Source organism: Antennarius striatus, chromosome 1 (assembly GCF_040054535.1).
Source record: "Antennarius striatus isolate MH-2024 chromosome 1, ASM4005453v1, whole genome shotgun sequence".
Lineage (NCBI taxonomy): Eukaryota > Metazoa > Chordata > Actinopteri > Lophiiformes > Antennariidae > Antennarius > Antennarius striatus.
Window position 1 is genome coordinate 26,590,227 of NC_090776.1, and position 12,896 is coordinate 26,603,122.

The 12,896-nt window shown below is 40.7% G+C and overlaps 1 protein-coding gene across 4 annotated transcripts in view; it reads right to left on the minus strand.

The window, feature by feature from the left end:
- Positions 1-690: 690 nt before the first annotated feature.
- Positions 691-12,896, minus strand: part of chd9 (chromodomain helicase DNA binding protein 9) — a 77,103-nt gene continuing 64,897 nt past the window's right edge. For 2 of the 4 annotated variants that reach the window (XM_068319862.1, XM_068319880.1), the window contains 14 exons: positions 12,476-12,593; positions 12,293-12,350; positions 12,164-12,212; positions 11,729-11,975; positions 11,415-11,620; positions 9,459-10,334; positions 9,024-9,184; positions 8,586-8,816; positions 7,610-7,787; positions 7,130-7,278; positions 6,746-6,976; positions 6,164-6,313; positions 5,782-5,886; positions 691-4,644 (listed from right to left, as the gene is read on the minus strand). In XM_068319862.1, coding sequence (XP_068175963.1) covers positions 3,667-4,644; positions 5,782-5,886; positions 6,164-6,313; positions 6,746-6,976; positions 7,130-7,278; positions 7,610-7,787; positions 8,586-8,816; positions 9,024-9,184; positions 9,459-10,334; positions 11,415-11,620; positions 11,729-11,975; positions 12,164-12,212; positions 12,293-12,350; positions 12,476-12,593 — 3,737 coding nt within the window. In that variant the 3' untranslated portion in view covers positions 691-3,666. Of the gene's footprint in view, positions 4,645-5,781; positions 5,887-6,163; positions 6,314-6,745; positions 6,977-7,129; positions 7,302-7,609; positions 7,788-8,585; positions 8,817-9,023; positions 9,185-9,458; positions 10,335-11,414; positions 11,621-11,728; positions 11,976-12,163; positions 12,213-12,292; positions 12,351-12,475; positions 12,594-12,896 lie in introns of those variants that run through there. The other 2 variants (XM_068319871.1, XM_068319887.1) reach the window with 2 other exon arrangements.

A 12,896-nucleotide genomic window follows, 5' to 3' on the forward strand; every position in this document is an offset into this window, starting at 1 on the left:
ATTATTACATACATTCTGAGATTAGGTAAATACTTTAAGACTACTTAGTGTGTTATTAACTATTGTATTGAAGGGTGTATTAAAAAGCTACTGGAGCACAGGCCTCTATCAGTCAATTGTTGTTGTTTTTTTGGTTTTTTATTGAACACCAGCTGCATTTTATCAAGAAAAGCCCTTTGCAGCATTATTGGGAAATATTTGATACTACTGCAACATTTCTGTAAATTGTGTTCATACCCAACTTGTGCTAATGTTACCTTTAAGTATCTTTTGACAGAGCTAATGCTAAATGGCATGTTAGTGTATTCTGACATAAAGTCACAAAGCCAGGTTAAGTTTGATGCAATATTTACCTTGCAGTTGGGTATTTTCTTTGAAAATTCATATATAATATGTAGGGCTTTTATAGTAAGGTCAGATATAGAAGACAGTACATCAACCATGTTTATGATCAAAAGCAAATAATCATTACTGTATTATATATTATCATACTGAGACTTAGTTTAGTTCTTATATTGTGTCATTCCTCAATCCTGATCCTTGCTTCTCACTGGGATAAATAGGAGTAGACAGAAGTCACCTGCTTTGACATTCACTTGCTGAGGTTGAGCAGAGGTGCCAAAAAAAAGTTCCAGACATTAATTATTTCTTGGCGAAGGTTCCCAGACAAAGCAACGATGAAAGGCACACTTAATAGTCAGAAGAATGTTTAATAAAAATAATTAAACCTCAATTTACTCTATAGAACTCCATAGAAAGTAATCTAATAAATTACAAATGACTTTTAAGATGTGTTTTCCTGCACTACATAAAGAATTATTTTGACTACATAACCACAACTTGCAAATATTACAACTGTCCAATGGAAAAAAGACAGAACTGACCAGGGTGACATTAAGGATATTATCAAGCTTGAAATAAAATACAAAACCAACAATGCTTGTCATCTCAACGATTACATGTATGAAAACTGAAAGAAAAACTCCCTGTACAGCAGTAGTGTGTATTGTAACTCCTCTTGCATATTGGTCATGGTTTACCTGTGTCCGTGTGTAATACAGATTCAACACTGCTTCCCTAAGACTAACAGTGCTTTGGGAATCCTCATCTAGTACAACCCAGAGGAAAAAACAAACAAACATATCTTGTCCTTAAGAGTCTCACAGTCTTCAATCCATCGTTATGGGGCAATACAAAATAAAGCAAATGTTGTTAGATCACTTACAGCACAAATAGCAATGGCTGGGTGTTTGCATAAGGGCACTACAAGTTTGAAGAGAGGAGAGGTGTAATTATACATAATGACAGTGGCATGTATCAGTACACTGCTCAGACATAGAAAAAATGCTGTACTGTTAGTAATAATAATACACAAAATGCAACTTCAAACAAAACTCATTACTAGGTATTGTGTATATGTGTGTGTGTGTAAATATATTATACACCTATTTGTGACAGGCATACAAGAATACCACTTTGAATCAACATTAGGAGTCAGATGTGTTTATGATTTCACCCACTGGAGATGCATGCTACAGCAATTCATAATCTGACAGGCTGAGTTAATTCAGTGGGTTTCTCCTAACTGGCAGGCTTTGTTATTCCCAGTCCAAACAGAAACCTCACCTCAGAAGTAATTGTTGGACTGTGTATCTAACAGTCCACTGTGTAACAGCAGTCCTACAGCGAGCACTGTTGTGCTAGAGACTATTACATAAGGTACTTCAGTTTGAGTGAACTCCAGTGTTTATGTGTATTCTGGTTACAGCTGAACATGAACATTTGTAAGAGTTGGTGAACAAAAATGCACAAGCATGAACAGTGAGCACAGGTCTGAGCAGTTTTTCTAGACAGAAGTTGAATGACAGTGAGGTACAGGATAAGGGCACTTCTACATCTAGCTGAAGCTCCATTTATTGGCAAAACAGAGTCCAGGACAAAGTGGGATACAAAAAAACAATGCCGCAAACTCCCACTAAAATGAGTTGCTGTCATTTAGCCTTCTGAAGCAAGTCCGACAGGAACTTTATGACATTTAATACTCAAAGATGATGAAGTCACCACAATCCGAGCCAGTACTGAACTATTTTGTGCTTGTACCAGGAGTGATGGTAAGACTTTGGTAGACAGGTGATCATACACATAAAACACAGATGAAACACTTTCAAAGGTCAAAGACACTTGTCATGTATTTTCTACTCATCAGGGCACTCAAAGCACCCTTCCTTAAGACACAACATTCAGACTGGAAAGTTATGGAAGCAGTAGATACACCCGAGCAGTCCAGCTAACCAATGGAAGCTCTCAGTTTAAAAAAATGGACTCTGACACACATATTCCAGCAGAGACGAACAATAAGTACATGGACAAGAAAACACACCCATGCAAATGTACATCTGCACAGTGAAGCCAATCTATTTAGCACAGTTGAGGTAAGATGCAGTCAAATATGCAGGGGCTGTAGTAATAATATCCATGTTTTACAGAATCCTGAATTCTTTCTCTATAAAGAGACAAACAAAACTCTGTCAGGACCTCAAAACGGCCAAAAAAAGTAGATTTTTGGCACACATGAAAAAGTTATTTTCTGTCCTCACAGCTCAAGGAGTTTGTCAGCCTCTGATGCTGAGTCAGTGACAACAGACATGTAAGTCAAAGTGTATGCCTACCGTAAGTAACTAAAGTGCACCTTGGAGATGTTGGGACATGTTTGTAATGTTGTAAGGTGATGTTGAAAATGAGTTCATACAATTAGATATCCACATGAAAAATAAAACCTTTAAAAAAAAAAGAAATCACAGCAGAAAATTATGTTTCAGATTCGCGCTGTTTGAAAAATACTGACACCTCTACATGTTTCACCCGAACAAATGCGAGAGAAAGAGAGAGAGAGAGAGAGAGAGAGAGAGAGAGAGAGAGAGAGAGAGAGAGAGAGAGAGAGAGAGAGAGAGAGAGAGAGGGAGAGAGAGAGAGAATTCCATGTGAACGAAAGTAGAAATGAACTGTTCAACATGATGTGAGGGTAAGTGACAGGTAAGTAGGCTGCATGAGTTGTGCACTGGGGTGGAACATGGCAGACCGAAAATCTACAGCTTCAGTGACATTCATTAGCTGCCCAAGTTATTGCTGACATATCCAACATATGATCTGCAAAGCATAAGTGTCAACGGACCTGGAAAAGTACTGACTATTTACAAGAGACAAACGAGTGTCTGTCAAGTGTCGTTCTCTCAACCAAAACAATCAAAATATATTAATAGTACAGCTCAACGAGCATGATGTAGTTTCAATTTTTTTTTTAATAAAATTAAATTCTGACATAATTACAATAATGCCTTTTATGATGAAATTGTACATAATTGGGTGTTACAAGTTCAGAAATCTACCAAATTCTGACATGCAAAATGTCTCAAAACAAGACTGTACCTTGAGAACAAAAACTGAAACTTTATTTCAGTTCTTTAAAGTCAGTTTTTTTTTTTATTTCTTGTTTTGTTTTTTGTTTTTTTTAGCATTTTCTGGTCTTTATTACACAACATTTGTTAGTTCTTATATTTACATGTAAATAAATCACAAAGTAAGTGCTGAAAAATCCATATATATGTGAATAAATGTTTACATTTCAAGGCGATACATAAATAAATTTATAATTATATATTCATTGGATCAGTCCTCATCGCTGGAGTCTGAATCATCTGATGAGGAGGAAGAGCTCCCAAGTTCTGATGAAGATGACTCGGCTTTCCCCGAACCCTCAGGACCACTATTTTCTTTTTGTTCTGCTGAATCTTCTCCTTCCAAAGCCTCTTCTAACTCCTCTTCATCATCCTCTCCATCCTTGTCTGCTACCGGCCGCTCTGTCTCCTGTGCCGATGACTGGGAGAGGGTAGGTGGGGTAGTAGGAGGAGGAAGAACGGTGGGGTCACTGATTGAGCTCTGCGGTTGACTGGCAGACGCTGGAAGGTTAAGGCCTGGAGTGAGAAGCATCCCTGGGTAAAGCATACTGGAGAGTAACAAGGGGTTGAGAGAAAGTGGGGGACTGGAGGCTGCAGATGCAGCTGAAGCACTTTGTGGGGCAGAGGAAGAGGAAGTGGGGCAGGTGGCGGAGGAAGTATTCGTGTTTGAGCCCTCTGCCCATTCACCTTTGGTGTCTGAATTGTGAGGGGATGCTTTCGAGGCAGAAGGCTCTGCTGTAAAGCTGGAGATTCCCTTTTTCTTCTCCTCGGTGCCTCCTGTGCCTTCCTGAGCAGACTTTCCAATTAAGCTACTCATGTCAAGCAGGTTTGGCAATCCAGCCATGTTAGATAGCATCATGGGAAACATGGCAGCTAAGTTGCTTGCAGCCATGTTACTAGCGTCAGGCTGCAGCCCCATCAAGCCTGTTGTGAGCTGCAAAGACTGTAAGCTCTGGAGGTTCTGTTGGAAGGCCTGGAGGCTGTTCAGGTCCATTCCGGACAGGAGGCCGTTGGCTAGCAGGGGGTTCAGACCCAGGGTCGAGGCTGTCGGGTTGGGCGTCGCTGCAGTTGCTGCTGCTGCCGCCGCCTTGGCCAGAGGATTCTTAGGTCGACGTCCACGCCGGCTCACCTCCTCAGGAACAATGGGGCCCGTCAGAATCCTGTCAAACATGCTCTCTGGGAGGTAACCCTGGAAAATATATACAGGGTTGACAATTTTAAAAACAAAGGAAAAGATGACTGTTCCACAGAAATAAGAAATGTGTACATGTCACTTCTAATTTGTGAAATGCACCGCACAAAACAAATGCATTCTGAGAGAAACCCTGCAACTAATAATATACTCATTTTTTTATACTGAGTTGGAAGTTTTTCTCTGTGATCTGGGTTGTGTTTCAGGTGACTGATGTTGCAGTGGTACTTTCAATCCTTGGAACGAACCATTGAGACAAAGTGTTGGCCACCTGCTGCATCACCAGTCGCTTTCAGATAGCTAAGGCATATTAAGTTGTGCTTGGCTTCTCAAAGTGCAGTGAGACAAAATGAATGCGCTTCATACTCACATGAAAAGATGCAGAAATTTAATTTTGTTTTGTAGTCTTTCAATAGTTTTAAGTTTTTCAGGAAGACATGACTGGACTCCCAAATGATCATTATAAAGTGCTGAGAAGCTTGTACAGTACATCTTGTACAGTCACATGATCAAACACTCCTGTGATGACTGTACAAGATGTTATGTTACACACAAAGGAATGGTGGAGTGTAAACAATAACAGACATTTCATGAAAGAACACTGGTGTCAATCAGTGGTACTGTCATCATTTCAATTGTTAAGAGAGCAAACACATTCCTTCCCAGTTACACAGGTAGGATTACACATTTCTTATTAGCTCTGCTTTCCTATGTTGGCCAGCACCAGCATTAAACCGACTAGTTCAAGCAGACTGTCCGGAATATTCCCATTCGGCCATGTCACTGGGAAGAAGAGAAAGTTGTGTTCCTTATTGGCATGATGGAGACTAATAGTTTTATTTTGCTGGCTAGAGAACTGCTGCAATGAAATAGTCTGCATATCTCTCTGGTAAATGTGACAAAGGAGCGACAGCTCAACACTGGAATTCCAGGAACTTATTGTGGGTGTAAACAACTAAACTGAAAAAAATGTGCAAACAAGCCTGAATAAAATCTTTGTGATCCACAAAGTGAAAATCAAAAGAAATCAAGTACTTTGGATTTAATTAGTTTTGGCTGGTGCATATAATAAACTGGGAACTGACTTTATATCAACATTGCTAAAAATGTGTATGATTTTACATTACGACTCACCGACTGTTTGACAACATCAGCCCATTCAGGTGGGACTCCATACTCTGGATTCTCCTGAAGGAAGCGGCACAGATTCTTCAGAGCAGGAGCAAATGCACCACCGACCTGCAGGAGAGATTACAGTCGACATGAACACTAGTGCTCAACAGAAGATACAGAAGTACTTGCTTTACATCGATTTTAAAAATTAAGAAACAATAGCAGTAAATAATATTTATAAAACTGGAAGATAGGAAAGGTACAGTGTACAGTGTTTAAAAAGAATCATTCACAGAGCAACAACCCAGTTCATAACAATAAAATTATAATCCATTAATGGATTATAATTTGTGGGGATGGTTGGGACATTTTTCAGGACAAACTCTGATTCATGCAAACACACCTTGCGTGCATTTCTCCTGTTGATAATCTGGACCCTTTCCTCTCCTGTCAGGCTGTTGACATCGATCTTGTTTGGGTTCCTGCAGCGATGCCTCTTCTGCTTCGGCCGACCGTCCTGGAAGTGGAACTGCATTTGCATCTTATTTACACCCTAAAAACAAACAAATTAAAAAATAAAATGTAGTGAATCTTCTACAAAAAAGTAGTCTGTAACCCTGGAAAAATTCTGCATCAACCTTATCTGACTGACAAATATTACACTTGTTTGTTAATTTACCACAGAGATTTACCGTAAAAGTAGCATAAAAAGTTTTTGAAATTACCTATAATCAGAAGTTACATTCAGGTGCCTGAAGGACCAATAGCACTTATTATAAAATCAGCTCTGATGAAGAGGGTAATAATAATAATAATAATAATAATAATAATAATAATAATAATAATAATAATAATAATAATAATAATAATAATAATAATAAAATAATCTGTACTTTATTAATCCCTATTGATAAAGTAATAATAAAATATTAATTTATTATTTATTAAGGGTGACTTGGAGTTTAGAACAGAACAATGTACTTACAGGAATAAAGGCTCCTGTGTCCGCCACAAAGCCAGGGTGCTCTTTGAGCCACTGGTCTAGATCTTTTCTCCTGGGAGCGTCGTCACCAGCAAGCCGGGTCCCATCTTTGAGATTGATGACAGGTACCCTGCTCTCAGTGTCTGTGGGGACCTGACTGGGACTCTGGCTGTAGCCGATCACAGGGGCCACCGCCATGCCCATCTGACCAATACCACCCCAGCCTTGAGGCACCTAGTAACACACGAATAAAAAGTAGTTGTTGACACTCCAAGCCATCCCATTCAGCCCACTTGTATACACCTCACATTGTTAAATGTACAAACCTTTATTCAGGCCCATGTGCTCCTACGTTTGAACAACTAGGGATAACATTTTCCTTCTTACCTGATCAGGAGCAGTAGTGATTCTGTTCCTGTTCATGAACAGGAGATCCATCCCTTCCACATTCTTCCGTCTTCCCCGGCGCTTCTTAACCAGTGGCTGTCCGTCGAGCACTCCGTTGAGTCTCATTTGACTTGTCAAATCTGGAAGTGCTGCAGAAGAACCTGTCAGTTAGCTGAGCACAACAGTGACGATTTTGACCTCAGTTTAAGAGAAATTAAAACCTTCTGATACATTTTGAAATTGTGTTACATTTAAGGTATAAAGTATTCAATTCTTCTTTTAAAAAGCTCTGCTCTATTAAATAATTGAGGATTGATAAGAAGATATATTTTCATAATTGTTGATAAATAACTGCATAAATAGATAACAGCATTGCCACAAAAAGATTTAAAAGTGTCCCAAACTATACTTTGCTGCTATCTAGTGGTGTAAAGGAGAAGAGAATCAAGGAACTGGCATTTATTAAATTTAAATACACACCATTCTGGAAGCTGCACTGAGGCTTGGTGATGTCTGCCAGGCCTGTGTCTGAGGCGCTCTGCAACTCATGAAGCCGGGCCAGGTATTGCTGCTGAGACTGGGGCCCCTCATCCGACTCCAGGGGCCTCTTCAAAGGTAAACCTTGTTTCTGGAAAGTCAACTTAAGACCTCCCTCCTGCTATAGACAGGTGAACAAAGGCAAGAGTTTTAGTGAGATTTACAACCCACAAACATTGGTATCCTTTCTGTCTATTAAGGTTCATTTTATTATCTCTAAGCTTATATCCTGGTAATAATATTGGGTTTCAAATTATGCAATTAAGTATTAAGAATTGTTTCAATGAGATCAAATATTTATTCTGTATTTTCTTTTTTTTTTTAGTGATGGGGAACATGGACACACAGCAGGCAGTGGTAGGTAGGCCAGCAGGTAATGTCTAGTTTGGACTGTTGTGGGAAGCCATGCCAAAGACAGTGCCGCTGTAAGCATATACAGACTTTAGAGGGTAAAAATGCAGCACACATTTTGAACTATATGGTTTGAGAAAAGCCCAATATTAAAAAGCAACAAAAAGTAAAAGTATAAATGGATGAAACCTGCCATGTTAGTTGTCTAAAAGCACATTGGAACATCCACGGCCAAGATCTCCATTTGCAATAAGATTAGAGAAAAGACCCCTCTGGTAAAAAAGAGGTCTCAACCTGAATGTATCATGACTGGGTGATTTCTGTTCATGTCATCAAAGCCTCAGAGGCCAATTCAAATCGAGTGTGTGGGAAAAGAAAGGAAGAATGTTAATTAAATAAAAGTTCTTCTCCTGTCAGCAGCGAAAGCCATCAATCATACCCAAAAGAAAGGAGGAAGAAAACATGCTGAACACGACAGCTAGAGCCGGTCATGGCAGCAGAGGTAGTAGGGTCCTACGGCTAGGGCGAAGCGGAGTGAGTGGGGGGGAAAGGAAAAAAATCAACATACGTCGTTCAGTTTTACTGAGAACTCCTTGTTTTCTGCAACATGCTTGGTCACCTTTGACCCCTGTGGTGAGGCAGAGGGGTCCTCACACAGGCTGTTGGCGCTATCCAGCAGTTTGGTGGTGTAGAAGGAGGCGACTGCGCCTCCAGGCTCATAGACCCGACGCGTTCCGGGCCACTTGCCCTTTAGCACTGCCTGGCAGATGCTGTCCAGGCGGTTGATGATCACACGATCCTAAATAAGAAAATATGATGAATACAATTAATCTTTAATGTCATTTTGACTTCCACTTTACTACTATGGTGTATCTTTATTTAGTTCATTAAATATTCCTCTTTTCACTGAATACTTAATTTGAACACTTGAACACATTTGATCTATAATGTGTGTCGGTCATGCTGTGTTGCGATGCGTGAGAAATAATGACTACATTTATCTCACCTTTGGCCAGTAAGATGCTGCAAGCATGTACCCTCCTCCTTGGAAAGGATGCGAGGAATTGTTTGTGATGCCGTTCTCAGCTGCTTGTGTTTCATCCTGTGTGGTGCTGAGAGATGCCACACTATCCTCATCAAAGCCCTTCACAGGAGTTACTGCAGGCACTGAGAATCCGACAGGCAGAGGCATACGTAAGAAAAATACCTAAACCTTTTCAGTGTGCACACTTCATCAGTAATACCATAATTTATTATAACTTAAAGCTGCCCAGAGGAGCAGGTTCAGATATTATACATGATTTAGTTCTAAATCGAGTATATAAAAAAAGTATATACTCGAGTATATAACAAAAATAAAAATAAAAAAATTAAATGACAATTTTGAAAAAAACTTTGCACAAAAAACTTCAAACAATATAGTTTTGTTAAAGTTACCAACCTTTCTTTCTCCTTTCTTCTCCATCACTATCACTATCATCAGAGGAAGATGAGGAGGACGATGATGATGATGAAGAGCCGGACGAGCACGACGATGAAGACGAGGAGGAGCTGGAACCGGAGTGGGACGAGGAGGAAGACGACGATGAAGATGAAGAGGAGGAGCGAGATGAAGAGCTTGACGAAGAGCCGTCTGAGTCGGACCCTGACCCCCGCCTTGCTTCTTTGCGGCCCCTCTTGCTGGACTTCTTCGGTTTCCTTTCTGACGAGTTGGGCGTAAGAGGTTTGGTTCGTGCCGCTACCATCTGCCTCTCGCTGTCCCTCGTCTCAGAGACAGGCTTCTCCTCAAGACCAGTGGGAGTAGCTGGTGGTCGTGCGGGGCTCCAACTCTCCCCTTGCTTCTCCCTGCATTCTTCCCCTTCTGAGGTTGTCTCTACTTTGGGTACAATCCCAGAGGGGTCTGTGTCTCTTTGGACTGGCGTAGGCAAAGGAGAGCCTGTCGACACTGAACTAGCGGTTTGGTATTGTGGGTGCAGAAGAGGGGCGGATGTGCGTGATTGCTGATGTGCAGTTTTTGTTTGGCTGTAGTTGCGTTGGGCAGCCATGAAGCTAAGTTCCGGGTCTCTGAGAATGTGGTAATCTGTGCGGCTCACGCCATGCTTTGCAGCGCCGATTAGAAGGTCGCGGTCATGAGAACCAGCTTCCCACCAGACGGGCAAGTCAGAGCTCATCTGACACAGTGACAGGCGCTCGTAAAGCAAAGAATGGCGAAGGACTTGTTCTCTCACCTGGCGAAGCAGCTCTACTCTGTACAGAGTACGAGATGCTCTCTCCTCTGTGATAGGCTGGATGTTCAGAGACGGGTCCACTGTAGACTCTGGAACAAATCCCAAGAAGCAGATGTGAGAGGAAATAAATACATCAGCAAATGATAGACTTATTCCACTAGCCTGGGTTTAAGTAACACTGTTTATCCTTCCCCAAATGATTAACTTTATCGGGCCCTGTACAGAGTTATTGCTGATTCAGCATGTTCATGAAGGTGCAACTGACCTCTCTCCAGATTAAAACGAGTTACAGCAAGGTCTGAGTGCAGCGCATGCAGCAGTATCGAAAGATTTATTTATTTTTTTAAATAGTTGTAGCAATAATGGCAAATCAGGAAATTGTATAGAATAGAAAACATTGTGATCGACCCTTCATGTATAAAACAGGCTTGACAGTTACGTTTTTTCACCTGCATTTACATCAAAAATAAATGAGCAAATCTCAAATGTTACCTACGAGCTTATCTCTGGTAATCGTACAAGAACAACAAGTTCTAAATTTCAGTTAAGTCTTCATGATGACGCAGCAGATGATCAGTAAAAGGAAAGTGAATGTTCACAACTACATTGGAATGGTAGGTTATCAGTGTCATCAAGAGCAGCATGCCCATAGCTCTTAAATAGGAAGTGTGAGAAAGAGTGGGCAGAAAATGTGAACTACAACTGGCCGTTATTTGACAGCACAAGTAACCGTGTACGCAATGATACACGTTGGATCTTCTGAAGATCCAATGTGATCTTGAGAAGATCCGCACTGTTGTTCACTTGGCTGCAAGAAATTTGCTATCTTTAAAGTAAGAGTAAACTAAACCTTGAACAGAAAGAAACTTCTCTCTGTACGTTGTGACTATGGTCTGGGGGTTGAGCAGCTAAGATGACACCTGCCATCCAGATATTACTAAAACTGAAGCCTAGATATTTCAAAAACTGAAGAATCAAAGGGGATTTTCCTCAAACAACCTCATCACACGACACATTTTATCTAGCAAGGATCTTTTGTTGGAATCCAAAAGAACAAAGTCACAATCAAAGTACTGACTTGGACCAGACTTTTGCACATCAAATGTGAACAAAAGACAGCTGATCTGAATGTGTGTGTCCACATAGAAATAAGCAGGTAGACTTCTGACCTCCCTCTTTGGGTGGAAGGCGACACACCCTTCGGCACATGGCAGTAAAAGCACACAGGTATTTCTGTAAGCTCTCATCAGTCTTCTTGTGCAGGCGAGCCATAGCTCTGAACTTCGTCCAGTCAAACCGACCAAGGTTTGGGTCGAAAACTACCCCAAAGGTGGACACCACGCGGTAGAAGTCAGCCTCTTCTCGCCTGGTCCATCTGTGCAAAACCAATACATTTATAATGCAATAATAAACTCAATACACATTGTTTTTTAAGTAAACTGTAGTTTTGACCAAAAAATATTGAATTGGTATTTGTTCTGACCTTTGCTGGCGTTCAATCTTAGCAGCCATTTTGGGATTGAGGGTGTCGTTGAGCATGGGGGGCAGCGGACACAGTGGGGCAGAGAGTATCATAGTGTCCTGGGACTGAGATTGAGTCTGGTGGATTTGGAGGATCTGCCGGCTCTTTGTGAAACGCTGAGAGGCTGTGATCAGACGCCTCAGTCTGGCTGTCAGCACGGAGGAAGACGGCCAGTAGATGGTTTCACCTCCTGTCTGTTGAACTGCATCTATATCATGTCACAAAGAACATTGTTTTTGATCATGTTGTTAGAAATATGCTGCACATGAAACCTAATCATACCTACAAATTTCACATTTCCTGATTCCACCTACGCATGGAGAAGTCGGCAGTAATTAGCAATTATTAACAAATGAGCAATTATTTGCTTTAGGTTACAAACTCTTTTCCCCTCACCTCCAGCGTTATCAATGACAACCAAGTCTCCAGGAGAAGAGGCATCATCCTGCATGACAAGACAGCATATGCTAAACATAATGTGCTTTACAAGAAGACCAACATGCACATATGGTTGAGGCCCCTTACGTCCATATCATCCTTCAAGAGGGCTGGAGCAGGTTTGTACTCTGGATCATCCACATCACTAAACACAAAGACAAAGTTACACCAAAGCTGACAGACTTTAAAGAAATAAAATAAAATAAAATAAACTGAGTTACACAAACTCATATAAAGAACAGAAACATCAATCTAGAGTGATTCACCCACCCATCCATGAAATCATTGCCTCTCTGTTCCGCAGCAATGGCCTTCTCATCTGGTCGTCCCACGCGCTCTATGAAACACAGGGCAGGGTCTGCACGGATGGTGTTGTACTTCTCATAACCTGGGAGTGCACAGAAGATCGAGCAAATGCTGAATGAGTCAGCAAAGTATCATTCATGGAAAGTCACGTAATATTTTCTCACAATCTCTTACTGACACGGTGTTGTTGTTAACAAATCAACATTTTAATTTTTACACCACTCAATTTTTGTCAATTTTTTGTCAATTGTCAATTTTTCAGGTGTCACTTTTTTTTTTTTTCTGTGAAGTCTTCATAAACTCTTTGTATATACAGTATGGACGAGTGGAGTACAAACTTACATATTTCAAGTATCTCTCATTTGATCACTTTATTTAATAAAGC